The sequence below is a fragment of the Populus alba genome, chromosome 11, assembly GCF_005239225.2.
Source record: "Populus alba chromosome 11, ASM523922v2, whole genome shotgun sequence".
In the NCBI taxonomy this organism is placed as follows: domain Eukaryota; kingdom Viridiplantae; phylum Streptophyta; class Magnoliopsida; order Malpighiales; family Salicaceae; genus Populus; species Populus alba.
Genome location: NC_133294.1, coordinates 20664485 through 20679131, shown reverse-complemented (window position 1 = coordinate 20679131; position 14647 = coordinate 20664485). Strand labels below are relative to the sequence as shown.

The 14647-nt window shown below is 33.3% G+C and overlaps 2 protein-coding genes across 4 annotated transcripts; both read left to right on the top strand.

Annotated features, from left to right (window-relative positions):
* Positions 1-2276: 2276 nt before the first annotated feature.
* LOC118031626 (probable protein phosphatase 2C 9) lies at positions 2277-6347 on the top strand. Of its 3 annotated transcripts, none has more exons than XM_035036106.2 (7): positions 2277-2419; positions 2610-2700; positions 2812-2966; positions 3556-3795; positions 3900-4176; positions 5573-5727; positions 5863-6347. In XM_035036106.2, exons 3-7 carry the CDS (start codon positions 2928-2930, stop codon positions 6001-6003), a joined length of 852 nt encoding a protein of 283 aa, XP_034891997.1. In that variant the 5' UTR covers positions 2277-2419; positions 2610-2700; positions 2812-2927; the 3' UTR covers positions 6004-6347. The 3 variants fall into 3 exon arrangements, with proteins under 3 accessions (XP_034891997.1, XP_034891998.1, XP_034891999.1); XM_035036107.2 differs by having other exon boundaries at positions 2367-2413; XM_035036108.2 differs by having other exon boundaries at positions 2381-2399.
* A 6080-nt stretch (positions 6348-12427) lies between these two features.
* On the top strand, positions 12428-14465 carry LOC118031624 (uncharacterized). The gene is made up of 4 exons (XM_035036105.2): positions 12428-13462; positions 13714-13806; positions 13894-13961; positions 14044-14465. The coding sequence occupies exons 1-4, from the start codon at positions 12833-12835 to the stop codon at positions 14207-14209; spliced, it is 957 nt and encodes a 318-aa protein (XP_034891996.1). The 5' UTR covers positions 12428-12832; the 3' UTR covers positions 14210-14465.
* Positions 14466-14647: the final 182 nt, after the last annotated feature.

The following is a 14647-nucleotide window of genomic DNA, read 5'->3' as shown; positions in this document are numbered from 1 at the left end:
GCTGTATAAGATACACCACTGACTATAAAATTCTATAGTTTCATTAATGAGCAATGACTAATTCGAAAAGCCCCTTGTGAGTTGATGATTTTTTAGTTTTATTAATCCATGACTATGACATGTTTGGCTCCTCACAAGTCACGAGTCAATAAAGACCACCAAAATTAAAGGAGCAATCATCCCTAGTAGCTGCAACAAAGTTTAATGAATTGTAAGCCTGAATTACCTTAGTTATAATCATATTTTGTTGTGGGCTAACACTCATAAATATGTGTTTCAAAAGCAGATGATATCCAATAATGCACAAGTATATTCAAACCGATCCCTTCTTGTTCTTGCTTTAGTTTTCCTTGTATGACAAACATGTAAGCAATTTAAATATCAAATTTGTTTATTTCATACCTAGTCTCTTAGCCATTAATTACAAGTAATGAAACATAAGTTGACTAACCACAACATGCAATGAGGGGCAGGGACTAAAAAAGTTCACAATCCATTTGAAATGTGGGACAATGAGCTCATGTTAAGCCCATTTGTTGTCCTACACACTCACGGGGTAGGTCCAGGACACCGAACATTAAAACTAGAGGTCTACAACGAGTATGGAAATAGAGTATGTTGCATGCAACCCCTATCACTAATCAATGTTCTTACCTTGAATCTTAGCATGGAGAAAATGAAATAAAATTCTGGTTTTTTATTGGATGAAAAATTCAATTCTATAAATGAAACAAGTTTGAACATTAGCTTGTTGCAATGATTGATATGTTAAAGATTTAGCATAAAATATAATGTAAATAACTCAATCAACAATTCCCTAATTTTCGATTTTGTGTAATTAAAATAGATATTCAGTTAACGATTTGTAAAGAAGCAACTACATTACCTACTTCACAACACCTTCTTTGTTTGTTATTTGTAGTTTTCGGGTCATTCTTGTTATTGAGCCTCCACAAACAACACAAATCTGCAAATAGCTTTTACAACAATATGCATGCAAATATCATAAACAAGCACGCTTCTATTTAATTTTTATTTTATTTTGCAATGACAGAACAAGGAGGTGCCAAATCTAGGTTTTAATTTTGAAGACAGAAGGGAAAAAATGGTCTTAGTATAAGAGTTACAAAAATTACTGATTCAAAACACTTTTTTTCACGCTCAAATAGATCTCATAGATCATTACCTTAGAGAAAAGAATCGAGCAAGTTTAATTTTGGATAGGTAATAATTTTTTAAAAGAGAAAAAAAAACAAGAAGATTAATTTTGAGAAGAGAGGAGAGGATTGAAGAAAACAAGCGACAAATGATTACTAGAGATAAGATGGATTTGCAAATGCCCAGTCAAAAACTACTGCAAGGTAAAGGGTGGTATGATATAAAAATAAGGGTTATTTTGGAAAGTTTTTTTTGCAATAGTTATTTCTCTCTCTTCTGATAGTACGTGTTGTTGATGGAGAGAAAAAAAATATGAAGTTAACAACACCCTAAAAGCTGCTCGAGATGTTTTTTGAAGAGGGTTTTAGTAAATGTAATAATGATTGTTTTTTTAAATTATTTTTGTTTAAAAATACATTAAAATAATATATTTTTTTAATTTTTAAAAATTATTTTTAATATCAACCTATTAAAATAATTTAAAAACATAAAATATTAAATTTAAACTAAAAAAATAAATTTTTATAAAATATGATTTATATCCCCATCTCAAAAGTAGCTTAAAGTCAACTTTAATTTTTGATGCGTACGGCTTTTGAAAAAACACTGGTTTAATCTTAACCAAATATAAATTATTTTGATTTTTTAAAAATTTATTTGTTATCACACTTTTAAATATCATTTAAATTAAACTGAGAAGCTAGCTATGGTGAATAGCCATTTTGGCCCCTCTCAAGCTTGTGGAATTAGAACCTGATATGTGTTGGATTAAAAAAAATAAAATTGAAGTTGACCGGATTAAAATTGAACAATTTAACAAGTTGATATAAACAAAATTTAATTTGATTTTTTTTTTTTTAAAAAAAGAAGAGAATTAGGTTTTAATTGATGGAATAAATTTGAATTAACTTTCTAACATGTCATGTAACCTGAACATAGAATCAGGTTCTGGCAGACGAGTTTAATTAACTTATCCCCTGCTGGTAATAATTTCGATCCCAAGACAAAGAAAGGGGAGAATAAATTTTTTGGTCGACGAGTAATTTTGTGCAGGGGGTCGTGGTGTACACGTACAACTACAACTACAAAACCGAGAAGGAAACAAAAACAAAGCAGTCGAAACAGCGCAAAGTCAACAAGAAAGAAGTCTCTGCTATAGTGCTATATACCAAGCCCTTTTCTTTTCTTTATTGTACTCTTATTTTCTCTCTCTTGCATTGCAAAAAGACTCCCCTCAAGCGGTCAGAAAATCATCGTATAGGCATCCTTCTTCGATTCTTTCCCTTTCTCCCACAATCTTTTTTTTTTGGTTAATTATACAAATAAATTCCTTTTTTTGTTTCTCTAGAAAAAGATATTGCGATTGTTCTCTCAGCTTGCCTTTTTTCCTTTTTCTTTCGTTCTTTAGCATCGTTGTTGTTTTTTATTCAATTGCTTGTGCAAACTAATAGGTAATACAAACAAGAAACCAGCCTTTCCTCACGAAACAATAACCACAAGGAAGCAAAACCCATTTTGAGCTTTTAATTGGATAGTTCAGAGGTAATTCTTTCATACCCAGTCCTTGTTTTGACTTGTTTTTTTGAAGGGGTTTTATTTTTTTTTGTTTTTTTTTATGAGGTTTTTAAGTGTTTGTTCTATTTTTATGATCAGGTTTGGAATTCGATGGTTCGGATACTGGATTTGGGGAGGTGGAATCTTGAATATTGAAAGCGGATGGTGGTAATTTAATTGAACAAGTTGGAGGCGGTGTGCATAGTCCTGTTTCTATGGATATGTTTTGCTGTTTTAGTCCTTCCTACTCTCAGGTAAAAACTATTATTTCTTTCTTGGTTTTTATTATTTTCTGTATGTGTATGTGATTTTTAACCTTAATTCATAATTAGGCTGTAAGAATGGAAGTGGAACATGGGGCCAAACGTGTGATAAGCATTTTTCGTGTAATTTTGGGATTTAATTTTGAATATACATGAAATAACTCATGGCTGAACATTTGATGGTCTCATAGAACTGATACTTTGTGTTTTCGTTCTGTCAATGTTTACCTACTTGTTTCATGAGCTCTTTGAGGATCTAGAATTTACTCTGTAGGTGTAGAATACACACTAAAACTGTTCCAAAAAAGTAGTTTTACTAACGGGTTTGCAGTATCAAGGTCTTCTATGCAATCCCAAAAGAAAACGCAGTTCCAAGTTTTGCCATTGTTTCTCATTAATATTATCTAGCATCTTTCAACAGTTCAATTGCATTTTACACGTATTGTTTCATTTAGTGCCGTTCCTGACTGCTATCTTACCTGAGTTCTTTAGTGAACTAGAACTCATTTTTGCTTGCTTTCATATTTCTCTCTGGCTTCTAACCTTGTGTGATTTAGACTGAGATTGTTGTTACCTGTAGCTTGTAGGTGGGCGATCGTCATCTAGCTCTGGTAAGGGAAAAAATCATGAGGGTTTGATCAAGTATGGTTTCAGCCTAGTAAAAGGGAAGGCTAATCATCCAATGGAGGATTATCATGTTGCCAAGTTTGTGCAGATTCAAGGACATGAATTAGGGCTTTTTGCTATTTATGATGGTCATTTGGGAGACAGTGTGCCTGCATACCTACAGAAGCATTTGTTTTCCAATATTCTAAAGGAGGTTTGGCTTTGCTTCAAAACATTTTATCTGTGGCCTAGCGTTTTGGTCTGCTTTACAAATAACGTTGCAATGCTTTCTAACAATTCTTTATTTGATCACTCTAGGAAGAGTTTTGGGTTGACCCCAACAGATCTATCTCAAAAGCCTATGAGAGGACTGACCAGACAATTCTCTCTAATAGTTCTGACTTGGGGCGAGGAGGTTCTACAGCTGTGACTGCAATCTTGATAAATGGTAAAAGACTATGGGTAGCTAATGTTGGAGATTCAAGAGCAGTTCTTTCAAGAGGGGGGCAAGCAAGACAAATGACCACAGATCATGAACCCAACACTGAACGAGGCAGCATAGAGAACAAAGGTGGCTTTGTCTCAAACATGCCAGGTCTTTTCCACAGAAGCCATTATTAGTGATCTCTCTGTTTGAATTACTGCTCTTCTGAATTTAATAGACACTAATGGTATTCTTTTTTGGCTAGTCAGTATCTTCTAATATTTTCAGTGGGTAGCGCCTTCTAATATTTTAATGGCTTTATAGTTTTGCTGTTTATGATTTTTGCATGTTAATCTATAATTTCAAAGAATAAGGCAAATTTTTTTTTTTTTTTTTTAAATACTCATTTTTCACCATTTTGAAATTCTCAAGCAATTGAACCAGCATCATCCAAACCCAAACAAGACTTCAGGATGATCGATTATCTAATTAGGTTGAATTAATGCACCATTCAGACTGCAATAGACAATTTAGAGTTCACTGGCTGCCACTTAACTTTGATCTGCATGAAAGCAATCTTTGAAAATAAAAATAGGCATGCTCAAGAAGAGAGGAGCTGCGGCACCCCCCCTGATTGCCTGGGGATTCATCTTGGATGAGTATTCACGCACATATTTTTCCATCATTCAAAAAACCTTTCCATAAGAATTTTAGTTTTACTTATTATGCAGTGTTCTGCAGGTGAGGTGGTGTTGAAGATGGATATTGTTCAAATTGTTTTGCTTTTGGGTGTTCAAATCCTTTCTACATTTAAGAGCACCGAATGCTTCCTTCTATTATCCTATTTTCTGTAATTTCCTACTATCTTTAGGCTTACATGACCAAGTCTTTTAAGGCACTTTGATACCTCGGACATTAAGCGACTGATTAATGATTTCTGTTTCTATTGAGAATAACTAACACCTACAGAACATAAGTTATTTCCCTCGCTTTCTTAATGTTTTCTCAGCAACCAAACAGTCCATTCTATACCAATAACAGATACAGTGACCATCTGCATCCAACAGACATATTCAAGCTTCAAATTCAGTTAAAGATGTGAAAAGGGATGTAGTTGCTTTTGAGATGAAAATAAACGTTTTATTCAATTAGAAAAACGGTGCAAGTACAAAAAGTTATGTTTACTCCCAATTTTCTTAACTCAATTTGATGAAGAGATTTATTTTTTCCCCCTCCAAATATGAGACATTCATGATCCTTTGGTTAATTTGAGTCTGCGTATGAAAATGATCTAACTATGAGATGCAATTTGCATTCTTCCCCTGTAGTTCTGCATGTAACCAACTGTGATGCCAGACCACCTCGTAGCTGCTTATGTGTATGAGCTGGAAGTGGCTTGGTGGTTTTCATGTTATCTTTCAAATATTGACTGCTTATTCTATTTCTCAAATCATGGTTGCTCAGTTTTACTGTTGCTTTAACTGAACAAGGATGATCATGGGTTTGGGGGTAATACTTGCAAGTTACAGCATTGTTGATCTAGCTTCCATTTTGAACTTCTTTCCAGGAGATGTTCCTAGAGTTAACGGACAGCTGGCAGTTTCTCGTGCTTTTGGAGACAAGAGCCTTAAATCTCATCTGCGATCTGATCCTGACATACAAGAAACAGACATAGATAACAATACTGAAGTTCTTGTACTTGCAAGCGATGGTCTTTGGAAGGTGAGTCATTTCATATTAACTTCATTTTCCATGTTGAGTCAGTGCTAACCACCTGGATTGGCTAAAGAATTTGCAATGTGCTTGTATGAGAAAGAAATCCATAAAATCTCTCCTATTTCCCATGTGAATATACAGGTTATGTCAAATCAAGAGGCTGTTGATATTGCAAAAAGGATCAAAGACCCTCTGAAAGCAGCTAAGCAGTTAACAGCAGAGGCATTGAAAAGAGAAAGTAAAGATGACATATCTTGTGTTGTTGTTAGATTTAGGGGGTAGAAATCTTTGAAACAAATCATTGTTATCCAGGTGCCAGAAAATACCTATTATAAGAAGAGTTTCTTTACACCAGTTACCAGTTTGTGGATCAGACAAATGGATAATACATACTTGGCTGGGATGCTCCTCAGGGTCTCCAGTGGTTTGGAATTTGCTGAAGGAAAGAGAAGATTAGAAAGGACCCCCCATTGTAAAATTATTTTATTGATTAGGTTCTGGTGTTTGATATTGTTTGATTTCCTTGTGGAAGTGGTTTAGAACATCTGGTGTATATTGTCTTCTATTCTCTGCCCAGAAAACCATGCATGTATCTTTGTTCTGATGAAGAATATGGTCTTGATTGCGATTGGAGGATTTTCACTGAACGTTTACTACGAAGAGCATCTCTATAGCTATGAAGAATATGGTCTGTCTCCAAGTCGTTCAGGAGTTTTTGAATTTATCATGGCAGATCTACTATCCCAAGTTCTGCACCTTTTGGAGCTGTCTTGGCTCTCAACCAGGCTTCTTAATTTGAAGTTGATTAAAATTGTACAGCTTATTTTGATGTCAGGTGTTATTTAGGAAGTTTGATTTGTGTAGGTGATTTGATGGTGCTGGTTTCATTGAAAGCGCATACAAATTAAATAAATTGCAAAAATAAAGAAAGTGGTGTTTGCTAGGCCCTCGCCATGTTGCATTGTACCGAAGTATATGCTTGGACCGTTGTAATTGTATGGTTATTAATAAATTATGTTCATAAGTTGTGAAATTTATTGTTTTGTTATTTTAATTGAAATGATTATAAGGCACATAATTTGTTATAAGATTTTCATTGGTAATTTAGTGTCACTAAAGATGTATGAGGATATGATAAACTATAAAAAGTTAAATGAAAAAGAAATTAAAACTCAAGTTTTAAACGATAAAATTAAAAATAAATAAATAAATAAAAATACAAAAACAGACTCGAGTTTATCCAAGTTAGTCTATTAAATATGTAACTTGATAATGAAACCAAAATAATGTTATATAAATCAAATTAAATAAAATAATGAAACTCCAATCTCAGACAACACAATGTTAAATAGTAAAATTAAAAAAAAAATACAATATAAGAAAAAAAAAATAGGTTAATCTTCTAAATACTCATTTAGAGATATAATATTAAGATAATTCTATAAAAAAAAAGTAAAAAAAAAAAATCTTAAAACCTAATACTCAACTAACCCAATATTAAATGATAAAATTTTAAAATTATAAGTAAAAAAACCTTAAAAAACCAAAGTCAACTTAGGTATTGAAGTCAACTAAGCCTAATCTTTAAAAACAATGACCCAGGTTATAAGGTTAGGGTCAATCCCATAGAAGACAAATATGAAAAAAAAAAAAAAAACCCTGCCAAATATCCAACCTAATAATGAGATCAGAATAACTTTGTAGAAATCAAATTGAATAAAATAAAAAAGTTTTAATCTTAGATAACACGATGTTGAATAACAAAACTAAAAAAAAATTAAATATAAAAAAACAACAAAAATATAAGCTCGCTCATTAAAATCATGACTTGATACATGAGATTACAATAACTTCATATAAAATATTATGAGAAAGAACACAAAGCTCAATTCCCAACTAAACTAATATTGAAGGATGAAATTGAAAAAATAATAATTAAAAAAGATCTAAATAAAAGATCAAAATCAATTTGAGCATCGAAGTCAATCTAGACTAATCTTCAAAATTCATGACCTAGTTTATAAGGCCGGGACCAATTCTACAATAGACAAACCTAATAAAAAAAAACCACAAAATCAAATCTCCAATCAACAAAATGATGAGGAATTAAATTGAAAAAAAAATTAATTAAAAATGATCAAATAAATAGTAATAAAAAAATAAAATGTCTAGGGAGAAAATTAAAAAAACATATTTTAAATTAATTACATTGAACTTTGTTTGGCAAAACTGAAAATTAATGAAGCAACATATTATTTCCTTTACATCTCGATACTCCTTTAATGCATGCATGAAAAACAAATCACCAAAACCAATTGCAGACGAAAGTAATATCAAATGACCAAATAAGAAGAAAGAAATTGAGGGACTATAACGTAAAAAATCCCAAGGACTGAAAAAAGATATCAACGGTTCAAATGAACAGTGGGTCTCCTAGTACATTAGTGAGTCCTCTCAAGCTTTTTTTATAATGATAATTTGAAGGGTAAGATTAAAAAAAAGAAAAGAAGAAGAAGAAGAAGAAATGGTTCAAAATAAATAAGTACTGGGAATCTTATCAGTGGACGGGCCAAACCCCAGCATCGATAAGAGAGAAACCCTACAGGTTACTCTAGGCCTAAGTGGCAAGTAGAGGCGATATTAGGGTTCATACATTCTTCCAGCCTTGAATATATATATATAAACCCCATCATTGTTGAAAGAAGCCGCTAATCAACCGTAGCTTCAATTTACGCCTCTGTACTCTTCCTCTCTTGATTTATTATAGTGTTTCGTTGTTGTTGTTGTTTTTGTGACAGTGGTAAAGTAGTTGGTATTATTTGTTTGTTTTTAAGATCTTTGCCTCTTCTTTCGGCTGCAACAACTGAGATATATTTTGGATCAATTTCTTGACGGCTTTGTTCTGGAGGCATATATTAACTTTTTGATCCAAAGTTTTTGGGGTTTCTCAGATTATTATCATTCGCTATGTTTTTTCTGGCTCCCCTGTCTTTGGAAAATCTTGTTTAGCATTTTTAGTCTGTTTCGTTACAGAAAGTAACTGTGTGTTTTGCCCCTCAACCACAGAACAACCACAGATAACAAAATGATACAAATATTGTAGCTTCTCTTCCAGGTTGCAAACTGCGTTTCATCCTTCTCATTGACAGTTAAAAACTAGAAATCTTGAAAAAAACAACCCAAACAGTTGTTTTTCACATACCTGCAAAAACCATGGCTATGCAACCACCACTCGTAACCCATTCTCTAAACCCATCAAGCCGGACTCTTCGGTTACGACCCTTTTCTCGTCAACAAGGAGGCCGCAACCAAAGTTTCTTTAGCTTCTTTCACGAAGAAAATCAAGAGATTCAAACTGTCATTGTTGAGTCTAGATGTGAGCTTTATCATGAGGTCTGAAAAAAAGTTTCTTTAGCTTCTTTCACTAAGAAATTCAAGAGATTCAAACTGTCATTGTTGAGTCTAGCTGTGAGCTTTATCATGAGGTTTGAAAAAAAGTTTCTTTAGCTTCTTGTACTCAGAAATTCAAGAAAAACTGTCATTATTGAGTCTAGCTGTGAGCTTTATCATGAGGTCTGAAAAAAAGTTTCTCTAGCTTCTTGCACTTAGAAATTCAAGAGATTCAATCTGTTGAGTCTAGTTGTGAGCTATATGAGGTCTCATTTTGAAGCCCACGCGCACCTAGACTCCTTATTTATGCTAGGTATGTTGTCCAATACTCTTAGGTACAATGTCTACCTCTTTTTTTATTATCTCTTTATTTTTTTTATTATCAATAAAACAATTAAAATAATATTTAATTTTCAAATAAGGTTATATGTTTTTATACTAATATTGAAATTTATTTTGTGAACTATTATATATTAACCTAATATTCAAATTTTATATATAAAATATATGGTTGTGAATATCCATCAAGAATAAAATGTTTATTTTGTTATTTTTATTGTAATTTTTTTACATAATTTTTTCAAAATAATTATTCTTTTAATATTATACTTTAATGAAGTGTGTGTATCTGAATTCATGATTATTTTTTTGTTTTTTAGACGCTTATCTAATCATGATAAGTTTCTGTTTAAATAGCACGAGTTTTTATTTGTCAAAACAAAATACAAATAAATGAACAAGTAAATGAAATTTTAATTGAAGAGATATATTTATTATTAAAAAATATGTTTCCAATAAAAAAAATTGTTTTTTAAAACAAAAAATACATCAATGAAAAAAAAATTCACTCAATAAAAAATATATATAATTTAAATTATTATTTTTTCACAAATATTTATTTTAATTCCAACAAGACTAAATAACACAGCATCAAGGTAAAAAAAGAACTGTAGTACAGCTTGGGATTTTTTTTCCCTCTTTCTCGATTCTTATTTCCAATTTTCAAAAACGTCTCAGTATATTCTTTTTTTTTTAATGTACTCTATTTCATTTGCGGTAATTTTGTTTTAGTCCTATAAATCATTGTCACTTTCTATCCCCTTTTCTTGCATAGAATATCATATAGCATAAATAAAAGGGATGGTGGCATAACCAATCCAAAAAGAGCCAATAGTCTAGGGCAAGCCAGTGCTTCCAGAAAGCCAAACCCAGAACATCGTCGAAAATAATTAATAATAGGCCCGCAGGCTCATTGATGGACCGCTACAAAAACTGTTGAACGTCCTCTAAAATTTTTCAGGCCCAGATAGATGGACCGTAAACCGTCTGCCAGCTATAGAAGGAGTCCCTCTGGTTTTGCTGTGTGTAAAACTAATTCTGTGGTAAACGAGGGTGGACAGATCAGCTAGTGAGATTAAAATTGTTCCTTCTCCTTTTCCGAAGGCATTATGACCCGTTGGATCTATTCTAGGTGATCTAATGGAGGAAATTCATTCGTATGCAAACGTGATTTTCCTGGCCCTGCCCTCCTAGTAAAGGAAATGCTTCACACTTCATCTTTTACTTCTAGTTTAAATTATATAGGTGGCGCGAGCTGCATCGTGGACAGCTATAAATTTTCTTGACGTGAAAAAAAATACTCATGATAATATTTTTAAAGTAGCAAGATAAACATAATACTTTGATTTAAAAGGATAGGCTAATCGAAAAATCTCAGTGTTTTTTTCGTATCAAATCATTAACTTGATTATATCTAAAAAAAATTGAGTAACGAATAATTTAATTAAAAAAAAGGCTGCAATAATAACAGACAAATAAAAAAAAAATGATAATAATTAATTATAAAAAATGAGTGTTATCATACATAGCAGAAGAAGATAAAAAGGTATGTTAGAAATTTATAATCAATCCACCATAGATATCACCCATCACTAAAAAAGCTTATTGAGAAAGTTTAAATTTTATTGCAAAAAATTGCATGATGACACCAAAAAAAACCACACGGGCTATAAGAACAACATTCCAAAAAGCACACAAAACAAAACATTTTGATGTAAACATCTCATGCCTATATTTAATTAATTAACTCAATTTAGTTTAAGAGTAAATTTTTATTTGAAAAAATAAATTTGACAAAAAACAAAACAAAAAGATTCGAGATAACCTAATAAAAAAGGAATAAAACAAGGACGTGGAAAGTAGATAAAAAAATAAATCTTAATCTTTAATTAAATAAATGTTGAATGATGGGATTAAAAAAAATATATCCTAAAAAATAAAAAAATAAAAACAAGCAAACTCGAGCGAACTTCAAAAAAATAATTTTTTAAAGAAAAAAATTGCAATACAAAAATAATGATAAAATCTTATAGGAAAAATAAATAAAAAAGAAGATGAAATTGTAAAAAACAATAATTCTAAAAGTTATCTTAAATTCAATAAATAGCAATGAAAAAATGGAGAATGAATTTTACAAATGAGAAAATTGATGAAAATGAAATTAAAAAAAATAATAATTTTATAAATTATTTAAAATAAAAGTAGTAATAAGAAGAATAAAGAATAAAAAAACATGGCACAAAAATCAAAGATGATAGAAAAATAAATAACGTATAAATAAATAAATAAGTAGTAAAAAGATCCTTCGAGTACACGTGCCACCAGTTCATAGAGAAGCCATCAAGACGAATAAGAGATTGCTTCATAATCATGTTTTTAACTGCTAGAATCAGGTGCATGCATCTTCTAAATATGTGATTTAATCCATTTCTTGAACATGAAGATTGAAGACCATAGAATCTTCAATTTGACCAAGCTGTAGATCCATGGCAGTAGCCCAACAAGTAATAATATTACTGGAATGGAGAGCTGGCCAGCAATGCACCAGCTAATGAAATAGTTTCAATCCACACAGACCTGCCCATCCATCGTGGTGGATAGAGACTAAAAATTAGGGACTTGTGGTCCAAATGAATGGATGCCATTGTTGGTAAATATCTATCAGTTTAGACCTGATTCTGTAGCTTCTACCAGTCCTCGCTCCAAATGTCATTTATTGTTGTTCACTTACCAAACTGTCAACCACGGCCGCAGCCTAGCTGTTTATCACCTAAAAATTGTTTTTTAAATTTTTGTTTTAATATATTTTTTTATTCTAACATTATGATAATTCAAAAACATCTAAAAAGTAAATTGCAGCACTATTCACTCCATCCATCTCCTTTTCTTTTTTCTTACCGGATGCTCAACATCGATCGATGAACACGTTACACAGATTCAATAGTATTGTTTCTTTTTTCTTCAGGAAAAAAAAAAGAAATAGAAAAACCTCTTTTAATTAATTTGGTAGCCATTCCATCATCTTAATGAATTAAGACATGTGATCCAAATGACATGATCCTTCATTATCTTTATTACCTTCGCTTATTTATTTTGTCTGATCTTCCTTTATGGTGCTAGGGCCCCTCAAATTTTAAAAACTGATGGCCATGCCTGCACTGCACTTAACCCTCTTCTGCTAACTCGACAGCACCACCACTTGCAAATAACTTGTCTTTTGCTTCTTCTGTCTGTCTCACCTGCACTTCAAAACTAAGGATCCGGAAAAGAAAAGAAATCAATTAAACATCCTGATAAAATCTCTTAGTTAATGAGATTATTAACATAGGCGACCTTTTCTTTTCTTTCTTGGTTAGTTCTTGCCAGTGTTGCAAATCAGAGCATGTCAAGGTGTTTCAGTTTCACAGGGACCAAAAACTGGTGCTTCAGGTCCACTTTTACAAGATCGGGGCTCCGATCCGAAATCACGGACCTCAAAGATGGTACTGTAATGCATTGCTGGGTGCCAAAGACCCGAAAAGACTCCAAACCCGATCTCCTCCTAATCCACGGCCTTGGAGCCAACGCATTATGGCAATGGGGTGACGTCATCCAACATTTTGTTCCTTATTTCAACGTCTACGTGCCGGACCTTGTGTTTTTCGGGGATTCATACACAACCCGGCCCGAGAGAACCGAGTCTTTCCAGGCCCAGTGTCTGATGCGTGTCATGGAGGCCCACTCGGTGCAGAAGTTTAGTCTAGTTGGGCTTAGTTATGGAGGGTTTGTCGGGTATAGTATGGCAGCCCAGTTTGCGGAGGCCGTGGAGAGAGTGGTGATATGTTGCTCGGGGATTTGTATGGAAGAGAAGGACTTGATTGAAGGGGTTTTTGCGGTATCTGATTTGGAGGAGGCTGGAAGAATTTTGGTGCCACAGAGTCCTGACAAGCTTAGAGAGTTGGTGGGTTACACGTTTTTCAGGCCACCTCCTGTGCGGTTGATACCATCTTGTTTCTTGGCTGATTTCATTGATGTGAGTGCTCTAATTCCTTCTTCGCTACGTTTAAGTTTATTCAACAGTTACGATTTAACACATTTAAGAGCTATGAACTTTTGGTGCTTTGGTAGTTTTGTGGTCTGAAATTAATATAATCTTGTTTGGAAGAGGGGTGTGACTATCGACCAGACTATATTTGCATTAAGTTAGTTTTTGGTGTTCGGATGGTATGGCTAGTAATGTAGACGGTTGGGAGTAAAACTTAAAATTTGGTCATTTGTGGCCAGGCAATGTGTGGAGAATACGTGGAAGAAAAGAGAGATTTGATTCGAGCTGTTCCGAAAGACCGAAGGCTCTCAGACATTCCCAAGCTTACACAGGTTTGGTCATCCTTTACTATATGTGCTTCGTTCAGATTGAATTAACCACTCGATGATGATAGCGAAGGCCGTTGAATTGCAATGCAGCCAACTTTGATAATCTGGGGAGAGCATGATCGGGTTTTTCCTTTGGAATTAGGACACAGATTGAAAAGGTTGGTCTCTTAGCATCGACTGAATTGAATGAACATCCATTTTGCTTGTGACTTTTTTCTAAATAATGCGGTGCTGTGACAGGCATTTGGGGGACAATGCTCATCTGACGGTCGTCAAGAACACAGGGCATGCCTTAAATGTAGAGAGGCCGAAGGAGTTCATCAAGCTCTTGAAGTCGTTCCTGGTCGATTTGCAGCCGCCTCCAGGCAACCCAGTTTCCATCCAGTCAAAATTACAGTATACTTGACTGGAGATTCAAAACACCAAAGCGATTTGAGGGCTAACAGCGCCATTAAATGGTAGAATGGCGGGATACAATATTTTTTTGGAGCTCTTTAACATTCTTCATCGCCTGTGTGCCGCAATGGTTGCCGTGCTATCAACCACCCACTTTTATGAGCTTAAATATCTTTAGTCTTGATTTCTACCTACTTAATTTTCCCATCATGCATTTTCATGTACTTTCAGAATTTCTCTTCATTTGCCACTTTCCCTTCACAGTATCCATCCACGTGCTCGAAGGATCATTTCAGGCATTCAAGGAAAACATGTTCCTTAAACAGAACCATTATTCACAGACCATGGCAATCCCCTATATCATCAATCAGTTTTATTCAGGCGTGGAATAAATTGCAGACAACAGGAACAAGGAAATAAACTGGTTATGGCGATCTAAAGTAGAATT

Coding starts and splice junctions, on each gene's coding strand:
- LOC118031626 (XM_035036106.2), top strand. CDS start 2,928: ATGGATATGTTTTGCTGTTTTAGTCCTTCCTACTCTCAG. Junction 4,177..5,572: donor CTTTGTCTCAAACATGCCAG/GTCTTTTCCACA, acceptor ACTTCTTTCCAG/GAGATGTTCCTAGAGTTAAC. Junction 5,728..5,862: donor CAAGCGATGGTCTTTGGAAG/GTGAGTCATTTC, acceptor GTGAATATACAG/GTTATGTCAAATCAAGAGGC.
- LOC118031624 (XM_035036105.2), top strand. CDS start 12,833: ATGTCAAGGTGTTTCAGTTTCACAGGGACCAAAAACTGGTGCTTCAGG. Junction 13,463..13,713: donor TCTTGGCTGATTTCATTGAT/GTGAGTGCTCTA, acceptor ATTTGTGGCCAG/GCAATGTGTGGAGAATACGT. Junction 13,962..14,043: donor TTAGGACACAGATTGAAAAG/GTTGGTCTCTTA, acceptor GTGCTGTGACAG/GCATTTGGGGGACAATGCTC.